Consider the following 27,197-nt stretch of genomic DNA (forward strand, 5'->3'; position numbering starts at 1 on the left):
CCCTTCCGGGCGCCCTAGTGAGATGTGGCAGGTCCAACCAGCGAGCTCCACGTGGCGACGCGCGATCGATCTGGATAAAAATAGCCTCCCGGGCGCCCGGACCACCTTTCTCCAGAAACCAGCTTTCCTGCAAGACAATGTTAGTCCGAGGCAAATAAATAATGTATATCCTACAAAACAGAGTGTTAACATAGTTTATAAGTTTGACATAAAAAGTATGACTTAGATTTCGTCTTTCCGAGACCAGAATCTAGTCACGATCTCGACTTAGAGATCTGAAATGGATCTAAGTCGGATCGACGCCTAATGTTCCCTTCCCGGGAACGTGTCCTCACAGTCACTCCCTTCCAGTGACTTATCTTTACTCACCTGCCAGACGTCCGGTCAGCCCTTCGACCCGTCTGGACTTCTCGCCAGCTATCCGGTCAGCCCGTCGACCTAGCTGGACTTCTCGCCAAGCGTCCGGTCAGCCCGTCGACCCGCTTGGACTTCTCGCCAGCTATCCGGTCAGCCCGTCGGCCTAGCTGGACTTCTCGCCAAGCGTCCGGTCAGTCCGTCGACCCGCTTGGACTTCGTGCCAGACATCCGGTCAGCCAGTCGACCTGTCTGGACTTCGTCTGCACACTCGGTCAGAGTGTTAGATCACGACAAGCTTAACTTAACCTGATTTATCATTCATCAAAACCTGAGTTAGACCGTTAGTGCTAACTGCACCAACAGAAAAGAGTAATAAGGCTCGATCCTGCGACTCCCAAGTGATCGCGGAGTCAAGGAGAGAGTAGAATACCGATGCTTGTTAGATATATCTCGATCCCTCGACTCCCAAATTTTTTCAGAGTTAGGGAGAGAATAAAATACCTATCCTCGCTAAAGATAAGTGATAAGCTTAATCTCGCGACTCTTAAGAATGCACGGAGTCAGTGGAGGGGGGAATAGAATATCGATCCTCACTAGAGATAATATCTCGATGGTTTGACTCCTGAATATCCGTGGAGTTGGGGAGGGAGTATAATTGAAAACTAAGCTCTTATGCTGACTGATACGGTGAGTATTAAAAGCTACCACGGATGCAAAAGGGGGTCAAAATTACATGCTGAGTAGGGTCAAAGTTAAGAGAGGTCAATGACCATCTTTCATAGACTAGACTTGATAGACAGACTTAACCGACCGACCCGCCTGGTAGGCCCAGACTAAGGTCGCCCGACAGGCCTACCTAGACTAGGGCGATCGGATCGGCCAACCCGATCGACAGGCCTACCTAGATCGGCTGACTCGCTCGGCAGGCCTACCTAGACTTGGGCGGCCCAGCACTCTTCTAAAACCAACGAGTTTGCCTAGCAGAGGAGAGTCAAGCCAACCAATTTACCCAGAAAAATATCATCCGACGAGCTAGTATTCGTGGTTGAGCAGAGAATCCAACCGACCATCTTTCCTGGCAGAGTAGAACATAACCAACTCAATCCATTAAAATCCCGTTAGACGCTTAGCCCATCACCCCATTTTATCTCATCTACTGATACTTAGACAAAGGTAACATGACCTCTTTCCTTTGTCTGGACAGGACCCTCTGACACATAGACAAGGATATGATGACCCTCTGACATCTTTTGTCTTGATATGACCCTCCTATAAAAAACCTTGCCCCGCACGCAAGAAAAAGGGTGGAAGAGGGGGAATGGGAGAAAAAGGAGAGAGGGAGAAAAGGAGAAAAAGGAGAGAGACTCCTTATTACATATAATTATTTTACTTATTCTCTTGCACTATTCATCTTCTTGATACAAGACATCATCGAAAACTAACTTGAGCGGTTATGACCAGTGTTATGACCAACAAACCGATCTATTCAAGGGTGCCCCCTGGGCCAGGGTATGTGCCCCTCGTCCATTTTTCATGTGTTTCCTTAATCTCCTATTTAGCCCACTTCTTACTATATTTTTGGGACGGTTCTCGAGAGTCGAAGTGTAAGGCTAGGGCAAGCCAGGTCTATTTACAGATTCTTCTAGCAACGGGGACAGTTCATCCCCTCCTCCTGGTTTCTAGCTCAAAGTCTTCTCACGATCAACACCAGCACCACGTCATCGACGGTCCACTTTTCTCAGCTTCCGGACAGGATCACTAAATACCTGAAGAATAAAGTTCTCATGTAGATGAAGATCCATGAGCTTCTATCGAAACGTTCATACAAGAATGACACCTAAAAATTCCATCTTCTTCTTGCACTATAGTGGCGATGTGTTTTTCAAAATCCTCCGGGGTCATGGTGAGGTAAGAGAGTTTTCTGGTGTCATCCATTTTTATATTTCAGATCAGGCGTACATTCCCATAACCGATGCCAATTTTTATCTTGTCTGAAATTGAGGACTAGACTACCAGTGAGGTGTCACTAATGTTGACCACGTCATCATAACCAGAAGGAAGGAGAGGGTGTGTTGTTTTTGATATTGACCAAGTCGTGGAGCCTCTAAAGAAGAGGGTGAGCTATCCCCGTCGCTAAAGGATACTGCAAAGAGTAAAAGAGCGCCCCGGGGGGGGGGGGAGTAGTTATAATAGAGATCGGACTACCCCGACCTTTCACTTTGATGCTCAAGTCAAATCCCCATCGATGGAAAGGAAGAAGATGAATAATGTAATAAAGTAATATGTGTCTTTGTGTTCGCGCACATACCTTGGCATGTAGGGACAGGACTTTTTATACCTAATAGAGGGAGATATCACATTCGCAGTTGTTAGAGGGAATGGTGTGCTCCTGACAGGATGCAATGTCCTGGTATGAGAGATGCCCCATTATCATATTAGAAGGTTGCATCAATCATATCTAGTACAATAGAAAATCTCGTGGGATCATGTGACGTCCACCATATTGCTTCATGTGTCATGTCAATGCACGTACTAGAATATTTGAAGATCTTGTACTAGAGCATCTGAATATCTGGGCCTAGGAGAGGAGTTGGGTCGGAGTGGAGGTGAACTGGAGCATCCAAACAATAAGGTTAATTGGACATCAGTTGGATATCCGATCGGGAAGCAGAGCCCCTAAAGTATTTGATTGAGAAACGTATTTGATTGAGAAACTTGGCCCCTGGAGTATCTGATCGAGGAGCTAAGCCCTTGGAGTTAGATAGATCGACTAGATATTAGCTAAAGCGTCTGAATGGCAGGGCCGATCAGTCATGAGCTGGGTATCCGATCGGGGAGTTGAGCTCCTAAAGTTGGATGAACTGACTGAAGAGCTAGATTAGGATCGACTGGGCCAACTAAAGAGCTGGGTTGGCAAAACCGACTAGAAACGCACTGGATCTAAGAGGGCTCCGGGAGTCAGAGGGCTAAAGGGGCTCGGATGCCGAAGACGGCGATGATGGCTCAAAGACTCGGTCAACAATGAAGTATTGCGACAGCGGAGGCTGAGTACAACGATGGTGCACAACAATGAGGACTTGGAAGCTGGATGCAGCTCAAGCGACCCACATGTAGTGGTAATTATAGGACATGGTGGTGGCAATCGGATATGTGCCAGAGGCAATGACAGTGATTGAATCTAAAGATGAGGGCACTAGCTAGTCAGATTTGAAGGTGGGGGCACTGATTAGTTGGATCTAAAGGCGGGGGTGTTGGCCTATCGGATCTGAAGGCGGGGCAACTTGCGGATAGAGGCAACAACAGCTTGAACTTGTTAGGATCGTTCGTACTCGGCTAGAGAGGGGGGGTGTGAATAGCCGCCCCAAATTCTCGCGTTCTTCCTACAGTTAGGGTTAGTCGCAGCGGAAATACAAGGAAGAAACTAAGGAGAAGAAAAACAAACCGATGTAACGAGGTTCGGAGATGATACTCCTACTCCTCGGCGTGTCCGTAAGGTGGACGAGCCCTATCAATCCGTCGGTGGATGAGTCCCCGGAGAACCGGCTAATAAATGCTCCTTGTGGGTGGAGAAACCTCGCCACAATACTTGTAACAACAAGAAGGAGTACAAGGAAAGCAAGAAGCAAATACAAACACAATATGAATGCAACACTCGCTTGCCTTCTCTGTCGACCGGAGGCGATGAAGCAGCAACTTCACAACCCAAACGCAGCAGCTGATCGACGACTGGAAGCTCACGCGAAGCTTCAGAAGCGAGCTCAACAAAGCTCAGAACCTCAGAGCACAGAAGCAGAAGTTTCAATCCAGGAAGAAGAAGAAGGAAGAGAAGGGTACGCAGCAGCAGCCCTCCTTTTATAACCTGCGAAGAAAGCGAAGAAACACAGAAGAAATCTAGTCGTTGTGTCGCAACGGCTAGTGCCTGGATCGGTCTATGGACCGATCAGGCTCAATGTGGATCGGTCCACAGACCGATCCTATTCCTAACCTTCGCTTCTGTTCCACCCCTGATCGGTCCATGGACCGATCAGGGAACCTCCTGATCGGTCCACAGACCGATCAGGGAACTTACTGATCGGTCTGGGGACCGATCAGATCGATCGGCCCCGCACCGATCAGCCCTCTCGCGCCCGCCCCGCTCGCTCGATCGACTCGAACGGCCACCGACAATCGTTATCACACAAGATGCTATCGATAGCACGATCGGTCACCGCACCGATCGAATATTCAGATCACCGGATCGGGACTCATCACCAAGTTTTCGGTCAATCTCTTGACCAACTTGGGCCTTCTTCCTCATGCCAAATGTTCGGTCAACTTTGACCCACTTAGACTTTTCTCTCGTGCCAAGTATCCGGTCCTCTATGACCCACTTGGACTTCCCATCACCAGATGTCCGACCAGCCTTAGCCCATCTGGATTTCCATATACTTGGCTTCACTTCACTAGTGCTTTTCATCACCTGACTTAACTCACCAAGATTTTCCTCTACACAGCTTCACTCACTAGGGCTTTTCACCTGGCTTCACTCACCAGGACTTTTCCCACTGCCTAACATCACTTACTAGGACTTTTTCACCTGGCTTCACTCACCAGGACTTTCCATCACCTAGCTTAACCCGCTAGGACTTTCCCACCTGGCTTCACTCACCAGGATTTTTCAAATTGCCTAACATCACTTACCAGGACTTTCGTTCCACCAGGCTTCACTCACCAGACTTTCCACACCAAGTGTCCGGTCAACACTGACCCACTAAGACTTGTTAGGACTTTCGGATGGCTAGAAGTGACTCCTCCTAAACTCTCCATTCTTCCTTTTACTTTTGCGAAGCCCCCACACTTACACGCCAAGTCTCCATACTTGGACTCTTTCCTGAATCAGGTCAACCAGTCAACATCACCTACGTTGCACCAATAATCTCCCAAATATCTATTCTTGTCCCATATCAAGAATACAACTCTTCCACGAGTGTCAAACATCAAAATACAACTCAACTAGGTCAACCTTGACCTAAGGTTGCACCAACAATCTTCCTAAGTCAAACATCAAAATACAACTCGAGTCGGTCAACTCGTCAGTCAACCAGTCAACCTCGACCTAAGGTTGCACCAACAATCTCCCCTTTTGATGTTTGACAAACCCATAATCAAGTTAGGTTAACCCGATAACCTAACTTAGGTTTTCCAACAATCTTCCAATGTCCAATGTTCTTTCCTTGAACATTCTCTGAACATTCTCCCTTAGGTTAACCCGATAACCCAACTTGGGTTCCCCAATAATTCTCCCCTTGACATCAAAAGAATTTCAATGTTCTTTTCTTGAACATTCCTTGACATTCTTTCCCTAGCTTAGGTTAACCCGATAACCCAACTTGGGTTCTCCAATAATTCTCCAATGAACACTCTCCCTTTTGACACACATCAAAAAGAAAAAGGAGGGTATCAAGGTCAAGAGTTTCTTCCTAATGAAAGTCTCATACCTTTCATTGAAACTCTTAATTTCCCCCTTGATACTAAACTCAACAATCAACTTAGTGATAATCCCATATCACTAATCCTCAAAAGTCTTAAGGAGTAAAAACTCCCCCTTAGGTAAACTCCCCTAAAGGTCAACTCCCCCTTTGACCATTGCACCAACAATGTCTTTGAGAGTTCCAAACCTTTAGAAATCCAAAAACACCACTTCCATAACTGAAATTTCAGACAACAGCTGAAAAATCAGAAATTCGGCACGCCCTGATCGGTCCCCAGACCGATCAGCCCTTCACCAGATCGCACTCGTGCTACTGGAACTCACTGGATCGGTCTGCAGACCGATCAGGACTTACCTGGATCGGTCCCCAGACCGATCCAGACTCTGATAGGCAGATTTCTGAAATTTCCTTCCCGAAATTCAGAAACTCCTAGAAAATTCCAGAAAATTCAAAAAATTGTGAAATTTTGAGGATACATTCCTCATAACATATACTATCATGGAAAAATAGTTTTCTATGAAAATAACTTCCATTTTTCAATCTTGATACAAAGTTCAAAAACTTTGAAATAGTTCAAGTTTAACTCAACTTTGTATCACAATGTTCAATGATGAATGCTATCACTAGGAAAGCTTCATCAAGGTTTTTCAAATCAATTTTAAAATGCTTTTAAAACCATTTAAATTTAGGACCATAATCTTAGGGCTAGATGTACATGACTTGTACACAAGCTTTCCCTATGATCCTTAATTTCTTGAATTAGGGTCATCTAGGTACAAGGACAATGCACCTTGATCCTAACTCATGATCCTAATATCTCTCACACATCTAAGGTGTATCAAACCACATTCAAGTCAATTTGATGTGAGATATGGGTTAAGGTCAACTTAGGCTAAGTTCTCATGCATTTTCTAAACACTAATTTGATCTCAATATCAAATTATATGTTTGTCCTCAAATTAATTTCATTGATTATAATGCAAGAGATGATGACATGGCATATAATGATATCATAAGTAAAAACATGTGCCAATGTCATGATGTCATGGCATAAAGTTTGAAAACTTAAATAAAGCATGACATATAAACTAGCCTAAGCATTATCATGACATTTCAAATGATAATAAAATAAATATGATGTCATGGCATGAAATATGGCAACCAATCATGGCAAGTTAGCACAAATAAAATACCTAAATTCCCTATCTAAGTATCCTTAGCCTTAGCTAACTTAAAATCTAACCCTAGATTGCCCATATATCCCTAAGAGAAAACCAAAATCCCAATTATGGTATTTCTCTAGGTTTTCTTAAATTGTGCCAAATAAGATTAAAATCGATATTTTTCAAATATGGCACAAATTACTCTTCAAGGAGGAAATAATAATTCTTTTTCATTTTCAAAAGTTATCAAAACCTTGAAAATGCTCCTTGAGTGTCAATTTCCTCAAAGTTAGGTTAACTACCCTTCTAATTGGAGTTGACACTCTCTAACCCATCTATGGGATAGAGAAGATGCTCCTAGGAACCCAATACCTATTTGAGCTCATTGGGTTCACTAAATATTCACTAGGGATGACTTCCCTAGCAACCCTTCTAATGACCCTCTTAGGCTTTGAAGCCTTGGTCATTTGGGTCTCATCAAGGTCAACTATAGGGGTGACTCCCCTTGTAATCTTGGTAATGGTCTTCCTAGCCCTAGGTTTTGTTCCATAATCGAATGGAACACTGTGGTAAGTGGGCTTGACCATTTGGGACTTAGATTTGTGACCCAAACCTTTCTTGTCCTGGGACTTTTGACCCTTAGGCCCTAGAGTTGACTTCTCTAAATTTTTAAGGGCCTTTTCTAGGGTATCAAGCCTTGACCTCAAGACTTGATTCTCCTTTTCTAATACCTCAAGTTTTGATTTGTCATTCTTTCTTGAGGTGTTCCTAGGCATGTGTCTAGTTGATTTAGGGTTTCTACCTAGGTTTTCCTTAACTTTAGAAGTGTTAATCCTAGGGATAGCATTCCTAGTAGTATCCCTATCTAGGTTGACATGTTTAGCACCTAAACACATGTATTGATTTTTATGATTATCATGCTTATCATTCTTGACAATTGCAATAAGACTACTAGCATGTATCTTATTAGAAGTGTAAGAATGAACCTTAGATGATACCTTAGGGTTTGCCTTAGCTCCCCCTATCGATGTGCCCGGTCTCTTGCCCTTGTGAGGTTGCCTCCCCCTCGGACAATGGCTCCTATAGTGTCCCCTTTGCTTGCATTGGAAGCACACGATGTGCTCCTTGCCCTTGCGTTTCGGGACTCCGGCTTCCTTGACCTTTGGCGCCGGTGGAGTCTTTCTTACCCTCTTCGGACACTTACTCTTGTAATGTCCATGTTCCCTACACTCAAAGCACATAATGTGTAATTTAATTGAACTTAAATTGCTTGAGTTACCTAGGGTTGAGGGTGGATGCGAGCTCTCTTCTTCATCCCTTTCGGAGGTAGAAGCTTCTTCTTCTTGCTCCGAACTTGAAGAAGAACTCTCCTCCTCTTCGTCCTTAGATGTTGAGTAACCCTCAACTTCTAATTCCTCTCCTCCATGATGTGAGCTACTTGATGACTCACTTGTCTCCTCTTCATGATTTGAAGTGGAGCTCTCCTCATGGTACTTGGCCAAGTTATCCCATAATTCCTTGGCATTGTTGTAACCTATCTTACACAAGATGTTAGTAGGCAATGAAAATTCAATTATTCTCGTTACCTCTTTGTTGATTTCGGATTTGTGAATTTGTTCTTTCGTCCACTCCTTCTTCTCAAGAGGTTTTCCTTCCTTATCCACCGGAGGAGTAAAACCTTCTTGTACACAAAACCAATTCATTATGTTAGTCATAAGAAAGTACTTCATCCTTACCTTCCAATACGCGAAGTCACCGCATTCGTAGAAGGGTGGAATGGTGACATCTTCTCCGAGTAGATCCATCCTCTAGCTCGTGCTCCCCGGGTGTTAATCCGATGAAGAGCAAACCTTTGCTCTGATACCACTTGTTAGGATCGTTCGTACTCGGCTAGAGAGGGGGGGTGTGAATAGCCGCCCCAAATTCTCGCGTTCTTCCTACAGTTAGGGTTAGTCGCAGCGGAAATACAAGGAAGAAACTGAGGAGAAGAAAAACAAACCTCAAACAAACCGATGTAACGAGGTTCGGAGATGATACTCCTACTCCTCGGCGTGTCCGTAAGGTGGACGAGCCCTATCAATCCGTCGGTGGATGAGTCCCCGGAGAACCGGCTAATAAATGCTCCTTGTGGGTGGAGAAACCTCGCCACAATACTTGTAACAACAAGAAGGAGTACAAGGAAAGCAAGAAGCAAATACAAACACAATATGAATGCAACACTCGCTTGCCTTCTCTGTCGACCGGAGGCGATGAAGCAGCAACTTCACAACCCAAACGCAGCAGCTGATCGACGACTGGAAGCTCACGCGAAGCTTCGGAAGCGAGCTCAACAAAACTCAGAACCTCAGAGCACAGAAGCAGAAGCTTCAATCCAGGAAGAAGAAGAAGGAAGAAGAAGGTACGCAGCAGCAGCCCTCCTTTTATAACCTGCGAAGAAAGCGAAGAAACACAGAAGAAATCTAGCCGTTGTGTCGCAACGGCTAGTGCCTGGTCGGTCTGTGGACCGATCAGGCTCAATGTGGATCGGTCCACAGACCGATCCTATTCCTAACCTTCGCTTCTGTTCCGTCCCTGATCGGTCCATGGACCGATCAGAAGTCCGGATCAGCATCGATCGAACTCTGATCGGTCCGGGACCGATCAGCGTAATCGATCGGCCCCGCACCGATCAGCCCTCTTGCGCCCGCCTCGCTCGCCGATCGACCGAACGGTCACCGACTAATCGCTTATCACACAAGATGCTATCGATAGCATCGATCGGCCACCGCACCGATCGTAATATTCATGATCACCGATCGATCACCGATCGATCCAACTCATGGTTTTCGCCCAAACCAAGTCCAAACTAACATCCGGTCAATCTTGACTGTTGGTACATTGCGCCTAGCATCCAGTCACTCCCTCTTCTCCGCCAAGTGTCCGGTCAATCCTTTGACCCACTTAGACTTTTCTCTCCGTGCAAGTATCCGGTCACTTCTATGACCTACTTGGACTTCCCATCACCGGATGTCCGATCACCCTTGATCCATCTGGATTTTCCCTTGCCTTCACTCACTGTGACTTTCACCTAGCTTTACTCACTAGGGTTTTCACCGCTTCACTCACCAGATTTACACCGCCCAACATCCCGCTAGACTTTCTCACCGCCTCGCTTCACTCACCGTGACTTTCCAACCGCCTAACATCCAAGTTAGGACTTTCCCACCGCCTCGGCTTCACTCACTGTGACTTTCACTTACCTAACATCCTTAGGACTTTTCCCACCTGGCTTCACTCACTGTGACTTTCCACCTAACTTAGAGACTTTCCCACTGCCTGGCTTCACTCACCAGGACTTTCCTCCTGCCTAACATCCCAGTTAGGACTTTCCCTCGTGCCAAGCTCCCTGCTTGGACTTCTCCGTGCCAAGTCTCCATTCTTGGACTTTTCCAATGCCAAGTCTCCATACTTGGACTTTTCCCGTGCCAAGTCTCCACACTTGGACTTTTTGCTGCCAAGTCTCCATACTTGGACTCTTTCCCGAATCAGGTCAACCAGGTCAACATTGACCTACGGTTGCACCAATAATCTCCCAAACATCTATTCTTGTCCCATATCAAGAATACAACTCTTCCACGAGTGTCAAACATCAAAATACAACTCAACTAGGTCAACCTTGACCTAAGGTTGCACCAACAATCTTCCTAAGTCAAACATCAAAATACAACTCGAGTCAGGTCAACTCGAGTCAGGTTAACCAGGTCAACCTTGACCTAAGGTTGCACCAACAGAACTGTGGCGAGGGAGTGTCTGGCGTAGGGCGCGATGAGAAGGAAGCGAAGGAAGGTCATGTACGATGACGACGAGAGAGATCTGACTGGTGTTGAAATTAATAGATGAAGAAAAGAAATAGAATAGAAAATAATTATTTGATTTGTATTTACTAAAGTCAATAGGTTTATTTATACAAGTTGTGCAAATAATAATGGAAAGATTAAATATTACATACGATAATAGATTTGGAAGTATTATTTTTACTATTTGATTCATATGATTGTGATGTCAAATATAATAAATCTCAATTAATTAAAATCAATTACTTTTTATTATTTTTTACTACAGTGGCAAAAGATGAAATCGCTCGCCCCGAGTTCCCCCGTCACACCTGACCTAGGCTATCACGAGGGAAGTAAATCACGACAGCCGAGAGGGCAAATGATGATGGGGTGAGTTGCACAGGATCCAAAGATTTACTTATTTTCGACTACAGTTGTGGCATAGGCGAATACGTTCGCCCCAACGTCCCCGCCAATTCATATCAGGGTCAACACAGAGGAAATAAATCACGGACAACTACTAGTGAGATGAAGGGGGGAGAGAGAAAGAGCAGGATTGCCGGCCACATAGTACAGTGGAGGGCAAAAGGCAGCGAGGGTGATAAGGCCGGCAGCGGCGGTACGGGCTTGGCGACAGTGGCTCTCACGGCAAGAGAAGGGGAAGAGGAGTCCCCTATGGCGGCGTGCGTGAGCGTGAGATGTTACGAGGTGAGGACGACGGCGCATCTGAGCTGTGGCGTCACGAAGGGAGAAGGCAGCGTCTGAATCCTTGGCATCTCAAAAAAAAAAAAATGATGAAATTCTCAAAAGGCCCTCCTAACCATGTGGATGCCATCCCCTTACCCCTACATCAGTAGAGTTAGCGACCTTGTCGGCGTTGCTGCGCCGGCAATCGGTATCGATCCGACGATCATCGGGCAAATCCACCTGTACAGAAGGCGTCGGAATCCTGCAGGAGGACAATCCCATGGGGTTTACCTCTAGCAACAGCGAACCAGTAGTACTCCATGACTGCAGATTGCCCGTCTCTGATCTGCTATTCTCGTCGGCGACGAAGGCCTGCTCCTGCGAACCCGACGAGAGTCGTCGCTTCGGAGGTCGAGGCTTCGGGTGGTTGTGGTCGCCTTTGTACACAATCTCAGCGATCTGCCCGTCAAACGATCTCTCGACTATCTTCTTAACAGAGCATGTGGGATGCGTGCATTTGTAGTAGCTCCGCGGGTACTCGCTCCCTTTCACTTGCTTTTGCCCGTACTTTCTCCAGTTGTAGCCGTCACAGGACGACGGCCGATCTTGCTTCCTGATCTGCTGTTGATTTCTCGCGTCCATTTCTTGGTTCAGTTCATGTTGCACAAACGGATTAAGATTTGTGACTGGCTGTTGCCGAGTGGAACCAATAATGCTTGCCTGCTCATTAAAAAAAATTTGCACAGAAAAAAAAAAATTAAAATCAATGGCACGTTTGAATGAATACTCATGACGAACACTGACCAGATTTGACAGGAGGAGAGAAGCAGTGGCCCGAGAAAACGATTTCGCTGTCGGCTTGAACACTGTATTTGTTCTTGTTTCCTTCGTTTCCGACGCATCGTCCTGCGAGGAGATGTGGTTAAGGAGAGGCAGCTTCACACTAACTAATTCTTTGCGACTGATCATCGTCGATCGACGTCGAAAATTCTCAACTCACCATCAGTGCGACGGCTTTAGCTGCAGAGTCATTTGACGCGGATCCAAATCTGGTAGTCTTCGGCTCGATGGCTGTTGGTCTTTGATGATCGGCAAGGGGTGCAAGAGAACTACTCATGGGGAGGAGCTCGGGGAAGAAACTAAAGCTGCGAGAGGGCCTCGACGCCACTGGCTTCGAGATCTGGACAGTACTGTTCGCATCTTGCATTTCTGCATCAATCTGCATTTACACAAATCCCGTCTCTTCGCAATAATTGAAACTCCAACAGTTCGAGCTGCCGAATAGATTAATATCACAAACCTACAAACATATGACCAAAAACAAGAACTAGATAGAGAGCAGTTATCGATCGGCGAGCACCGGAGAGAAACTTTTCAATTTTCTCAGAATGTTTGCGAGGTTAATTAAGATGATGCGTATACTGAGGGGTCGGGGGATTTGAAAAAGAAGGTGCACGAACGTGGTTGGCAGAGGGAAGGAGGGCACGAGGAGCTTGGAAAATGGAAGCAGTGATTGACTGAATATTGTTGGCAGAGGGAAATAATCGTAGAAGAAGACTATTTTTTCATTTTACCTCGGTGCTATGAGGCAAGGTGGAGTAGCTACACCTTACAACTATTGATCATTATGAAAAAAATGATAGCTTAAGGAAAAAATCTTATGAAAATATTTAAGAATAGACACTTAAAATACTGGAGTCCGCACAAAAGTAAAATAATGGACTATAAATTTATATATCTATTCTTAATATATTTTTGAGATTTTTCTTTGCGTATATTATTTCTCAATCATTATTTAAGTATTGAGTCATAGTTGCGGTCCATGGTAAGAATTTTTCTTACGTGCACAGTAATTATAGACTTGATATTGTAGAGAATTTTTATATGTGATGATTCTTTTAATAATGTGGGGCAGTCGGGAGGAGATTGTCAGAGTGATAGATTTTAATTTTAATTTTTTTTTTAGAATCCATACTGCGATAACTCTAAATTTTGATTACTTTTAAAGAAATAATTTAAAGTTCAAGTAAACTTAACCGGATCGTCACTCTCGTCTCAATCCCATGCATCGACCGACGTCCTCTAACGGCCCCACCATGCCTCGGCCTCTACCACCCGCACAACTATGGGTAGCGATTCCTAGACTTTGAACAATCCGTGGACTCTGTTAGATCTCAATCTCAGATATTCTCTAATATGATACCTAAAAGAAATAAAGGGATCATAAAAGTTAAATCATCCAATTAAATCAAATTAATATTAATATTATTAAAATAATTCTTAAAATAATTTTATTATCTATTATTGATCAATTGATTAATTTTTTAAACATTATATATTTTACTATTCTCAGATAAATATTAGAAATAATAAAATTTACTATTACTCTCGTAGTCTTTCTTACTCTCTTCCTATATTTTTTTTTTATCATATATTAAAACTTGATTTATTTTTAGACGTGTAATCGAGTCGAATCAAACTCTTAAATGTTTGAGTTTGACTCATTTATAATCAAGTCGAGCTCGATCGAGCTTTATTTAACGAATATATTAATGACTCAAAAATTTATTTGAACTTTTATCGAGCTAAACGAATTTAATAAATATAAATTATAAATTTAAATATTCATTAAAAATTAAATTATATATTTAGATAAAATTATAATATTCTTATTAAAATTTATAATTTTATTCTAATAAATAAATTTAATAAATTTATCTATATTTTTCATAAGTAAAATGTAAAATTTATAAATTCAATATCAAAATTATTATTTTTTTCATTTTAAAATCGATTCATAAACTTACTACCGAATATATTCACGAGCTAATGAGTCAAGTATGGTAAAACTTAAACTTGATTTACTTATTTTAACGAGGTACATTAAACAAATTCAAACAAATTCTTATCTAATCAAGTTTTGAATATCCCATAACTAATTTGATTTATTTACATTAATACTTTTTCCCTTCCCAACTCCACGGGACAACAGGGGAGGGACCTTTTTAATTTACCTCTTATTCTCTCTGCTAACCCTTTTTAATTCCTCCTCTGTTTCCACCGCTGAAATTAATTCCACTGCTGAAAGCTTCTTCCTCTGCTTGTGCTTCACTTCCACATGTCCTTTCCTGAAAGATCAACGGCAAGACCAGATTCATATTAATGGAAAATTGAAAGAGACGAACAAAAGAAAAGAAAGGCCTCATCTATCTCAAGTCAAACTCAGTGGTCTTCCTCTCCCACGTCTGCGCCGCCAGCCCAAAAACTCCACAGAAGGAAGCGCCATCACCCAAGGAGAGTGTTACCGCTGTCTCGACGCCTGCCTTCCTCCCTGTTTTGATCGACTTAAGTCTATTTAACACCCTAAATATAAATTAAAGATTTAGACTTTTAACATTATTTTAAGAAAAGAAATTCATTCAACCTTTTGCAATCAGACTTGGGATAAAAATGATGATTTAAATTTTTTCTTAACATATTAAAATATTAATTTAAAAATATTTTTTATAAAATTTAATTTTTTCACTTTTAAAATGTAAAATTATTAATTAAATTTTCATATTCAAACTTTGGTAATATATAATTCAGAGAGAAGTATAAGTTTTATGATATTAAAAATTATTTTAAAATATAAATGTATTCTAAATTATTTTAAAATAAAGAAAGATATAAGTATGTCTAATTACTTAAATAAAAGATGAAAAAAATAATCCTTACAACAAAGAAACAAAATTGAGGAAATAAGAATAATCAAATAGGATGGTCCTGTCCGCAAGTTGAAGAGATGGATGCTGGGGGTGTGGCGCTCTTGCTGACCTCCAATGGACTTCGCTCCTGCCTATAACACAAGCAGTGTCAATGCCAAGCCAGGGAAGGGATCCCGGCGATAACCCTCCGACGCTCAAGTCAGTCTTCGGCGGAGCAAGAAGAAACAAGAAGCGAGAACTGTAACGTAACAGTAGAAATCACGTAAAAGCATATCTTCTCCGATGCCTGGACCCCCCTTTATATAGGGCTCCTGTAGCGTGTGTGTACGCTTCTTAAAACGGGCACGCTTTCTCAAGCTTTTCCTGAAAGAACATGTCGGTAAAGTCTCTGACACTTCCCTTGAGCGTCAGTCTAATTAGTCTCTGTGCCCGAGATGACTCATCCCCTCGATCGGCATATAACTCGTTCGATTGGCCACTTGGTCACCCATCCGTTAACCATCTTGACTTTGACCTCCACGCAACAGTAGGGTGGGGCCCCACCTAGTCACCACATCACAAGCCTTCCCTCTAAGTCTAGTCAAAGGATGCTATAGTCTGACTGACTCGACCATTGTGTGAGCAGATTCCCTCCTGATCGACATTCGTCGCTGTATGGACTTCAAATGGGATGTGGCATTTTTTGCCGATTGGCCTGCTGAAGTTTACTGAACATGCATAAGTACGCTCCTTCCATCTGATCGGCCTGATGGAGGTTTGCACTTGTTAAAAATTTTCTGTGGGATGCCTCAGGCGAGCGTGGGCTATCTGACATCACCCCGATTTCTTGGGAATCGTGCAAATCCACTCTCATTAAGGCAAAACAAGTTCCCATGCCTACATTAACTGCTGACCCATAGTACCATGCCACGTGTCACGCCCACCGCTACCGCACGTTTGACGCGACGGACATTGATTGCGATCCTTAGCGGTTTGAATTCAACGGTGAGATCTCGTCCTAGGTTTTTGCGACCTAGATCAGACGACTCCGACCGATCGAGCCCGATCCTTATAAGCTCGTTGTGCCGCTTCCTTCGCACTCCGCGTGCGAGTTCCTGGCGCTCAAGTTTCTGCTTCCTTCACCCACTCCGGCAATCTTCGGTGCTTCCTCTCCGGCGATCTCGATTTTTCCGGTGACATTTCTCTTATAAGCTCTGTCCCTATCCCGCCTATCTTTGATATTTTTTTCGGTCTTTCTCCCTGTTCCCGCGACATTCTCGCGACCCTTTTGTATCTTTTTGATCACCTTTCTTCTATTTTGCGTCTGTTTTTGTGATGGCCAGCTCCTCACGGCCGTCGACCTCCATCCTTGGGCTCTGGTATACCACCATGGAGTCCAGGTTCGATAAGGGTGATGCTGAGGGCCTTAGGAACGCTTTTGAAATTCCGCATGATCACGAAATCATTCTGCCTTCCTTGTCTGATCGGCCAAATACCCCACCGACCGGATACATCTGTCTGTTCAGGGACCATTTCACTATCGGTCTGCGGTTCCCCATTCACCCCTTCATTCTCGGCGTCTGTAAGTACTTCCGCATTTCCCTTCCCCAACTTGTGCCGAACTCTTTTCGTTTACTGTGCGGCGTCGTTGTCTTGTTCCGACTGCACGACATCCCTCTTATCTCTCGAGTCTTTCATTATTTTTATTACCCAAAGCAATCCGAATCGGGGACCTTCCTGTTCCAATCCCGGGTCGGCTTAGTATTTTTTTTTTTTTTAACAAAATGCCAACTTCCAACAAATGAAGGATAGCTTTGGCGCAACGGTAAAGTGGTTGTCATGTCACCAAAAGGTCACGGGTTCGAATCCTAGAAACAGCCTCTTGCAAAAATCAAAGTAAGACTGCGTACAATGGATCCTTCCCTGGGACCCCGCATAGCGAGAGCTTTGTGCACTAGGCTGCCCATTTTTTGCTAACTTCCAACAAACATTGGCGAGAATACTTCTTTTTTATGCATCTCCTCGAGCAACCAGATTTTTCGACCCACTGGCAGCTCGAAGTGACGCCTCAACCCCCACTGAAGAGCTACAAGAGCCGATCGGACTACTTGAATGTTGCGGTGATGCTGGCCGGTCAGAAGTACGATATCCACAAACTGCTGCTTGAGGGTGTCCTCTACATCTTCGGCCCGACTCCGATCCGCACCCAGCTGCCGACAGCCGAGGTAAGAAACCTCTTTACTTCTTCCTTTGATGCTAACTGATTTTTCTTTTTCTCCTACAGCAGAAGTCATGATGTGAGCACGGATGGCCGGCAAGGCGAAGCTCATGGACAAGGCGATCGAGGCGGTGACTACTAAAGAGCAGGCGAGCCGAGCTCTCCAACCGGTTGGCTCTCACGAAGATCCGCTCGGCCTAAGCGAAGAAGCGCCCATGGTGGTGGGCGAAGGCGAGGCTAGCCATGCGCTAAGAGGAGGAGTCACCCCGGGCTCACAGGCTCCGGCAGAGCAGCGCCCCATTATTCCCGTCGAGGAACCATCAGGCTCGGCCTCCTCTGACGTGCCACTGACTCGGTGGAAGAGGCGAAGGGTCAAGCCTTCTGCTACATCGGCAACGCAGTCGGTCGAGCAGGTCGGAACTTCAACTTCGGCTCCGCTTCCAGCAACTGTGGAGGCTTCATCATCTGATCGGACACCCTCCCTGGCCAAGCTGCTACCAGAGACCCTAGTCGCTCCGCTAGTGGCCTTCATGCCGCTGTCTTCGAGGCCATTGAAACCCTTGAAGGTTAAGCGGTTTGGCATCTTACCGGCTTCCGATCGGGAGGCCTCTGTTCACTCGGCCTCGAGCGACCGATGATCTGTCACGGCGATCCTCCATCTGCCAACGGAAGACTATAGCAAGCTGAGCGCTCAGTCCAGAACCCCCGAGCACCAGATCATCATCTGGGGGCCGCTCGTCGAATTCTGGGAGGATGCCCAAGCCCGTGCGACGATACTACCTCCAGGCGCCCTCGCCAACAGTCACACCCAAATGGCCACCGGCGTAAGTATTTTAATGTAAATTCATGGCTTACCTCTGTTTAGCGCTAACAATTTCTTGTTTATTTGCAGTACTGGGTGGAGAGCATGGTCATGTGCCACAGGCTCGCATTCTTGGAGGATGAGTTCAAGAAACTCAAAGTCTTAACCGGCCCCTCCTCCTCCCAAGGGTCGCTGACCTCTGAGGTTGCGAAGCTGAAGACCGACCTAGAGAAGAGTAATAAACTTCTTGAGGCCGAGCCGGGCAAGAGCGCGGAGCAGGAGACCCTAGTGGCTCGGTTGAACAAGTAGGTCACCACTTTTGACAAGAAGATCGAGTCGGCCAATGCTAGGAAGCAATGGGCCATCGATGACCTTGAATTGAAGAACAAGAAGCCTCGGACTCTTGCCCAGAAGTTGAAGGAGCTCGAAGACTTCCTGGCTGTCGAGCAGAATAGTCGCTCGGCCGAAGAAAAGTCCCTCCGTGATCAAATTTCCTCCAAAGATGTTGTGCTAGCCACCGCTCAGGATGAGCTGGAGGGATCCCGTGCGGCGCTGAGGATTTATTAGGATGCTGAAGGGAGTAGGTTGAAGCAAGCCTACATCCGTTTGGACATATTCTGCGACAAAGTCACCGATCGGGCCCTTCAACTATTCAACTTGGCGATCGAAGGGACGATTAATCAGCTTTGCGAGGGAGGCCACCTGCCAGCCAGTTTGACCAGCAAGGTCATAAGCCGGGAAAAGCTTACACCCGTGCCGCCCGACGATGTGCTAGATTACCTAGAGTGAGGCCAAGGGCTTTATCTTTGTAATCTCCCCCTTGTAAATTTTGGAGTATCAATGCATGCTTTGCCGTTCGACGAGGCTTTTTCTTATTATATTTGCTTTTGGTTTTCCTTTGGTCGTATGGTAGCCCCATAACTCCTCCGATCGGGCGTGGTTTGTATGCGTGTTTGCTCGATTCGCTTTGCTTTCCAAGTTGCGGAGCTCCAAGTATTCTGGTACATTCTCCCGAACGGGTCGTTCATCTAAAAATTTGGGGGCTGTTGGGCCACCCTTATTCACAGTCAGTCGTTCGATAGTCCGCGTAGACTCGGGTCTATCGTCGCTGCTTGACTATTTGATGAAGCCCCGGGTTTAATGTCATCGCTTGACGATTTAGTGAAGACTCGAGTTTAAGGTCTCCACTCGACCGTCGATGGAGACTCGTGTTTAAGGTCGCTGCTCGACCATTGTTGGAGACACGTGTTTAACGTCGCCGCTTGACGATTTAGTGAAGACTCGAGTTTAAGATCGCCGCTCGACCGTCGATGGAGACTTGCGTTTAAGGTCGCCGCAAGACCGTTGTTGGAGACACGCGTTTAACGTCGCCGCTCGACGATTTGGTGAAGACTCGAGTTTAAGGTCGCCGCTCGACCGTCCATGGAGACTCGTGTTTAAGGTCGCCGCTCGACCGTTGTTGGAGACACACGTTTAATGTCGCTGCTCGACAGTTTGAGATAGACCCGCGTTTAATATCTCTTCTCGACGATTGTTGGGGACACGCGTTTAAAATCGCCGCTCAACGGTTGTTGGGAACATGTGTTTAACGTTGCTGCTCAACGGTTGTTATACACTCACACCCAGGTTTAAGGTCGTCGTTCGACCATTGGCGGAGATGCCCTTGAAGAGGCCTTTACTTTTTTATTCAAACTTTGCCCTGCGTTCGGCAAACACACAACAGATACAAATTACAAGATTCACTTATGCACCTCTCATCTAGCCCTGTAGGGTTGAAGATGGTTTGCGCTCCATGGCCTCTCGAGCCGCCTCCCCTCTTCATCCTCCAGATAGTATGCGCCCGATTGAAGCTTCTGTACGACCTTGAATGGTCCTGCCCATGGTGCCTCGAGCTTGGCGATGTCAACGACCGGCTTCACTTTCTTTCAGATGAGGTCGTCGACCTGGAAGGACCTCGAGATCACTCGTCGATTATAATTCTGCTTCATTCGTTGCCGATACGCCGTTAGTCGAATGGTGGCTTTTACCCCTTGCTTCGTCCACCAAGTCAAGCTCCATCAGTCTTCATTCAGCGTTCTCTTCGTCGTAGTGCTGCACCCGATTGGATTCTACCTCGACCTCCACGGGGACAACTGCTTTGCCGCCGTATACCAACTGGAATGGGATTACGTCGGTCACCTCTTTCAGAGTCGTGCGGAGAGCCCATAGCACACTGGGGAGCTCGTTGACCCAGCTGTCTCCCATGTGGTCAAGCCGAGCGCGTAAGACTCTGAGGATCTCCAGATTAGCGACTTCCGCTTGCTTGTTGCCTTGAGGGTAGGCTACCGAGGTGAAGGATTGTTGGATGCCATAGCTTTCACACCATTCTTTGAGTTCCCGACCGACGAACTGCCTCCCATTATCGGACACGAGTCGACGCGGGATTCCGAACTGATAGATAATGTTGTGCCAAATAAATTTAGTGACCATCCGCTCGGTGATTCTTGCAAGCGACTCGACCTCTACCCACTTTGAGAAGTAGTTCACCGCCACCAGTAGAAACTTTCGCTGACCGGTTGTCATAGGAAAAGGCCTCACGATGTCCATGCCCCATTGGTCGAACGAGCACAATACCGTGGACGCTTTCATCTCCTCAGTCGGTCGGTGCGACATGTTGTGGTACTTCTGGCAAGACAAGCTAGTTGCCACCATCCGAGCGGCATCCTCCTAGAGGGTCAGCCAAAAATATCAAGCCAAAAGTATTTTTTGAACCAATGCGCGGCCGCTCGAATGACCACCGCAAGAGCCTTGGTGCACCTCATTCAGGATGTAATTGACGTCATCTGGTCTAACGCACTTGAGTAGGGGCCGGGAGAAGGCTTTTTCATAGAGCTAGTCGCCGATCAACATGAATCGATCAACCCTCTTCTTTATCAAGCGAGCATCCTACGGATCGGCAGGTGTAGTTCTCGAACGTAAGAACTCCGTCAGGGTCGTCCTCCAGTCGTTCGGGAAGGTGATCCCCTCTATACGTTTGATGTGGGCCACCATTGAGACTTGCTCGATCGACTGACCTATGACGATCGACATTAACGAACTGGCCAGCTTCGCTAGCTCATCTGTCGGTTGGTTCTCTGATGGGGGGATCTTCTGTATAACCACTTCTTGGAAGTTGACCTTCAGCTTTTCAAATGCCTCTACATAGAGCCTTAGCTGTGTGCTGCTTATCTCAAAGGCCCCAGATAGTTGCTGGGCGACGAGCTGGGAATCTGAGTGAATGAGGACTTTATCCACTCCCACGTGCTGAGCCGCTTGCAAGACAACTTTCAATGCCTCTTATTCTGCTTCGTTATTAGTAGCTCAATAATCTAGCCGGACCGATAGCTGCATCTGGTCTTCTCGAGGTGAGATGAGATTTAAGCAGATCCCGCTGCCCTGCCGAGTGGATGAGTCGTCCACATATATCTTCCATGTGACTATCAGTTCATCACTCTGCACTTCTGTGACAAAATCTGCCAAGGCCTGAGCCTTGATCGCCGGTCGGGGTTGATACTGGATGTCGAACTCACTGAGTTCTGTCTTCCATTTAATCAGCCATCTAGACGCCTTAGGATTGAGGAGAACCCTCCCCAAAGCGTTGTTGGTCATCACTATTATTGAGTGCGCTAGAAAGTATAAGCGAAGCCTCCGCACGACGAGTACCAGTGCATAGGCCAATTTTTCGAGACCAGTGTAGCGAGATTCAGCATCCTTCAATATATGGCTTAGAAAATATATAGGTTGCTGATCTTGGTTGTTCTGCCTGACCAGAGTCGATCCAACGGCATGTTCGTTGGATAATAAATATATCCAAAGTGGCTCACCCGCGATTGGCTTGGCTAACACAAGTAGTGAGCTCAGATACTCCTTCAGCTCCTCCAGCACCCGGTCACACTTGGCATCCCATTGGAGTTTTGTGGCTTGGAGCAGTATCTTGAAAATGGCAAGCTTCGATTGGATGACTTAGATATGAACCGGGACAATGCCGTGATCCGACCGGTCAGCCTCTGAGATTCCTTCAAATTTCGAGGCGGAGGCATGTTCTGCAATGCGTGGACCTTGCTGGGAGTGGCTTCGATGTCCCGCTTGGTGACGATGTAGCCTAGGAAGCAACCACTCTTTGCGCCGAACAGACACTTACTTGGGTTCAACTTTATTTTGTATACCCTTAGCGTCCGACAGGTTTCGTTGATATCTGCGCATAGGTTAGCAACTTAGAGGGATTTGATGAGTATGTCATTAACGTATACCTCCATATTACGACCAATCTGCCTTCGGAACACTTTATTCATTAGCCTCTGGTAGATGGCTCTGGCGTTCTTCAGTCCGAACGGCATGATGTTGTAATAGTATCTTCTGTCGACCGTGATGAAGCTGACCTTTTCTCAATCCTCGCGGGTGAGCCGCACTTGATGGTATCCTTGATACGCATCGAGCATGCAGATCAGCTCGCAGCCTGCCGTCGAGTCCACCAGTTGATCTATCATGGGTAGTGGATAGAAGTCTTTCGAGAAGGCGTTGTTGAGGTCGCGGAAGTTGATGCAGACTCACCACTTGTTGACCGGTTTGGAGATTAGCACAACATTGGCTAGCCAACTCAGGAATTGGACTTCCCTGATATGGTCGGCCTCTAACAGCTTCTTTATCTCCGTTCGGATGATCATATTCTACTCTGTGCTGAAATCCCTGTTTCTTTGTTTCACCAGCTGAGCGTCCGGTCGGACGTGAAGCTCATCTTGGGCCACACTTGGGGAGATGTCGGGTAACTCATGTGTCGACCAAGCGAACACATCGTGATTCTATTTAGGGCAGGCGATCAGCTCTGCCTTCTTCTCTTCTTCCAGGTCGGTGGCAACGAAGGTCATGGTTTCCGACCAGCTCAGGTGGATCTGAACCTCCTCCTTTTCTTCATACACCAAAGTGGGAGGTTTTTCGGTGATAGCATTTACCTCCAGCCGTGGAGTCTTCTGAGCGGCCTTAGCCTCGGTCTTGACCATTTCCACATAGCAGCGTCAGGCGGCCAGTTGGTCGCCCTTGACCTCGCCCACCTGCTCGTCCACTGGGAACTTTATCTTCTGGTAGTAAGTGGATACTGCTGCCCGAAATTCGTTGAGGGTCAGTTAGCCTAAAATAACGTTGTAAGCAGATGGTGCATCCACAACTATGATGTTGGTGGTCCAAGTCCTCCTCAACGGCTCCTCTCCCAGCGAGATTGCCAATCTTTCTTGGCTGATTGGCAAAACCTCATTGCCTGTGAATCCGTAAAGCGGGGTCGCCAAGGGTAGCAGCTCGCTGCGATCGATCTATAGCTGATTGAATGCCTTCTTAAAAATGATGTTTACCGAACTCCCCGTGTCGACGAAGGTCCGGTGAATGGTGTAGTTGGCGATCACCGCTCGGATGATTATCATGATAGATTTTGACACCCTCCAAATTGTTGTGATCGAAGCTGATCTGAGGCCCTTTGACCTTCTCCTTGCTGCACCCTACGACCTGGATCTCCAACCACCGAGCGTATGATTTCCTGGCACAGTTGGAGTCTCTGCTGGTCGACCCTCTGGCGATCATGCCTATCTCTCCCCGGGAAGCGTTGTTCCTATTTTCCTCTTCCTGAGTAGATGGCCTATTTCGCTCGGTCGGGATCCTGAAGGGATCAGTTTCCTCCCTCCGCTGATGGTGATGGCGCTCGGGCTCCCTTCTTTCTTCTCGTCGCTTGGTTGAGCGGTGATGACCTCGTCGATCAAAAGATGGGGAGCGACGGCGATATTCCCTGGAGGCCGGTCGGCTGACGATTGGCGTCAGTCCTCGGTAGTCCCGTGTGTTGTGCGTCGCCAACTGGTGGAATGAACAAAATAGAGGCATCTATATCTTGTCCTTGGATGCCTTGGGCCGATCGGACGCCACATGCTGTATGACATGCGCCTGGTCTCTTGGTGCAGCCATGCTCCTTCAGCCCTGTGCCCCTTGGGCCGCAAATGGCTGCTACTCGGTTGGTACTCGATCTGCGTCGAATGCTCGGTCTTTTTTTTCTGGCCGCCTGGGCCTCTTCCACGTTGATGTATTCATTGGCCTTTTTCAACATGTGGTCGAAGTCCCAGGGCGGCTTCCTGATGAGTGACCGAAAGAAGTCCCCTTCGGCGAGCCCTTGGGTGAAGACATTCATCATGGTCTCGGACGAGACTGAGGGAATGTCCATGGCCACTTGATTGAAGTGCTAGATGTACGCTTGGAGCGCTTCCTTGGGCCCTTGTTTCAGGGCAAAGAGGCTGGCGCTTGTCTTCTGGTAGCGGCGGCTGCTGGCGAAGTGGTGCTGGAAGGTGGCTCAGAAGTCTTTGAAACTTCATATCGAGCCGTCCGACAGTTTTCTAAACCTGCGTTGCGCTGATCCGGAGAGAGTCCTGAGAAAGACTCTACACTTTACTCCGTCCGTGTACTGGTGCAGCGTAGTCTCATTGTTGAACCGATCCAGATGATCATCTGGGTTGGTTGCCCCGTTATACATCTCGATCGCCAACGGGGTGTAGTGTCGAGGCAGAGGGTCTTGTAAGATCTCCTCTGAGAACTGCCTGTTGATCTGTTCAGGGGTCGTGGCGCTTTGGGGCACTTTTCCTTTCCGCGCATGTCGAACAGGCACCTAGTCGGAAGATGATCCCCACTCCTGATGCACTTGAGCTATCTCCGAGGGGGTTTGGAATAGAGCCCGATGGAAGGGGATCGGCGCGGGTGGCACTTCCCCTTGGGTGTCGACCGGCCTTCAGTTCTACCCCCATACGGAGAGTTGCTTCGCTTGGTCTTCTTGCCCCACTCGCCTATCGACCGTAGAGGTTGCAGGTTGCGGTGTTGGCCGATCGGCTATCGCTTGTTGTTATTGTTGCTCCATCATTTTTTCTGCTTGTGCTTGCATGAACATATCCAGCTCCTCTTGAGTGTGCGTCATGGTGGTTAGTCGTCCAGCATCTTCCATCTTCTCGTCTCAGACTCAGGTGACGTTCCCACAGACGACACCAAATATGATTCTGTCTGCAAGTTGAAGAGACGGATACTGGGGACGTGGCCCTCTTGCTGACCTCTAGTGGACTTCTCTCCTCCCTGCAACACAAGCAGCGTCAGTGTCGAGCTAGGGAAGAGGTCACCGACGATGGCCCTCCGACGCTCAAGTCAGTCTCCGGCGAAACAAGAAGAAACAAGAAGCAAGAACTGTAGCGTAACAGTAGAAATCGCGTAAAAGCATACCTCCACCGATGCTTGCACCCTCCTTTATATAGGGCTCCTGTAGTGTGTGTGCACACTTCTTAAAGCGAGCACGCTTTGCCAAGCTTTTCCTGAAAGGACATATTAGTAAAGTGTCCCTGACACAGTACCTTAATGGGCCGAGCATATCTCTAAAGTGACAGTGGAAGCTTCCGCCGTACGATCCTCTATCTGACCATGTCGCCTGTCAGTGACACTAGCTCTCAAAAGAATGTCGAAGGATATCCTGCTGTGTCTATTGCTTGGTCGAGCGGAATAGTTGCTCGGCAAGAATTTTGACATCCCTGCGTTATCTGCTACCATGCCGAGCGAGACAACCGCTCGGCTGAAAGTCCACTGTCGCACCGAGCGGAAGAGTCGCTCGGCTAAAAGTCCGCTGTCTATGTCGTCCGCCGTCGAGTCGAGCGGGAGAGTCGCTTGGCTCGGCTTCTACACGTCCCTTGAGCGTCAGTCTGATTAATCCCTGTGCCCAAGATGATGGGTCGGAGCTCATCCCCCCGATCGACGTATAACTCACCCAATTGACCACCTGGTCACCTATCCGTTGACCATCTTAACTTTGACCTCCACTCGGCAGCAAGGTGGGGCCCCGTCTAATCACCGCATCATAGGATAACAATAGAAAAAAAAATCATACTCCCATGCTCAACTCATCATCATCCGCGAAGCACAAAAAATAAATAAATAAAAAATATATGTATAAAATGACAAAACTCAATATAATCCTTAGAAAATAAAAATCACAATGAGACTAAACCAACCATTATCATTTATCAAAAACTAAATGAGAGCCTTTTTAGGCACAAATCAAAATAAAAAAATAAACCATATTTTTCATCATCTAAACTAGAACAATTGTAAATGATAGATTAGAGACAAAGGGAAAATCAAACAATTTATAATTATAAATACATTTAAATAAAAATTTAACTTAATGTCTATCAAGGAAATGAAATAGTAAAGATATCTAACTTATTTTTGCTCAAAAATAATAAAATCTTATATTTCAATCAGACACGATATGGATGAATACATCAACATTTAAATTTAATTAAACAAGGAGCATAGTACCAACTGGATCAGCGTGTTAGTATTAGGTGTAATTTCTTTTCTCCAATCTCAACAAGAAAGAGAAGTACAAAGAAGGAGAGTTAGAAAAGGGGAAGAGTGGGAACTAAAAAAAAACTGATCTTTTTATTTTACATTGTATGGATAAGATAAAAAAAAATTTATTCATGTTCTTATTGATCAAAGGAAAAGCATCACTAATGAAAAGGAAACATAATAAGAGAAGGCTAGAATTGAGAGATATTGACGAGGAATAGATTAAATCTTATAAAATAATATCCATAATTAAAAATATATTTAATTTGTTTAAAAAAAGAGCTCCTTTATAACTCAATCCATTGAAATCATAATGAGATTTTTACGAAATCTGAAACTTTGATTAGAGATTGAGATCATATAAATCTTTAATCACGTGAGGCCTATTATAAAAATATATTTAATATATTAAAAATAATAGCCCTAATTTTTTAGAGAATGATATTGTGCAATTTTTTATCACATGAACCCTATTCTTTTTATTATTCTCTTTAAAAAATACATAAAAATATATTTAATATATTTAAAATAATGGACCCCAATAAAATTGGGGTTGTAGGCATAGGCCATTAAGGTCTATGCCTAAAGCCGGCCCTGCCATAGTAAGGTGTTGCTCACGTCGGGA

The 27,197-nt window shown here is 45.8% G+C and overlaps 1 protein-coding gene across 3 annotated transcripts; it reads right to left on the bottom strand.

Annotated features, from left to right (window-relative positions):
- Window positions 1–11,179: 11,179 nt before the first annotated feature.
- LOC121969642 (WRKY transcription factor 44-like) lies at window positions 11,180–13,087 on the bottom strand. 3 transcript variants are annotated; one of them, XM_042519840.1, is made up of 5 exons: window positions 12,794–13,087; window positions 12,494–12,712; window positions 12,298–12,399; window positions 11,650–12,213; window positions 11,180–11,574 (listed from the first exon to the last, which is right to left on the bottom strand). In XM_042519840.1, the coding sequence occupies exons 2-5, from the start codon at window positions 12,698–12,700 to the stop codon at window positions 11,314–11,316; spliced, it is 1,134 nt and encodes a 377-aa protein (XP_042375774.1). In that variant the 5' UTR covers window positions 12,701–12,712; window positions 12,794–13,087; the 3' UTR covers window positions 11,180–11,313. The 3 variants fall into 3 exon arrangements, with proteins under 3 accessions (XP_042375774.1, XP_042375773.1, XP_042375775.1); XM_042519839.1 differs by having other exon boundaries at window positions 12,494–13,087; XM_042519841.1 differs by having other exon boundaries at window positions 11,364–11,537; window positions 12,494–13,087.
- Window positions 13,088–27,197: the final 14,110 nt, after the last annotated feature.

The sequence above is a fragment of the Zingiber officinale genome, chromosome 4A, assembly GCF_018446385.1.
Source record: "Zingiber officinale cultivar Zhangliang chromosome 4A, Zo_v1.1, whole genome shotgun sequence".
Classification (NCBI taxonomy): domain Eukaryota; kingdom Viridiplantae; phylum Streptophyta; class Magnoliopsida; order Zingiberales; family Zingiberaceae; genus Zingiber; species Zingiber officinale.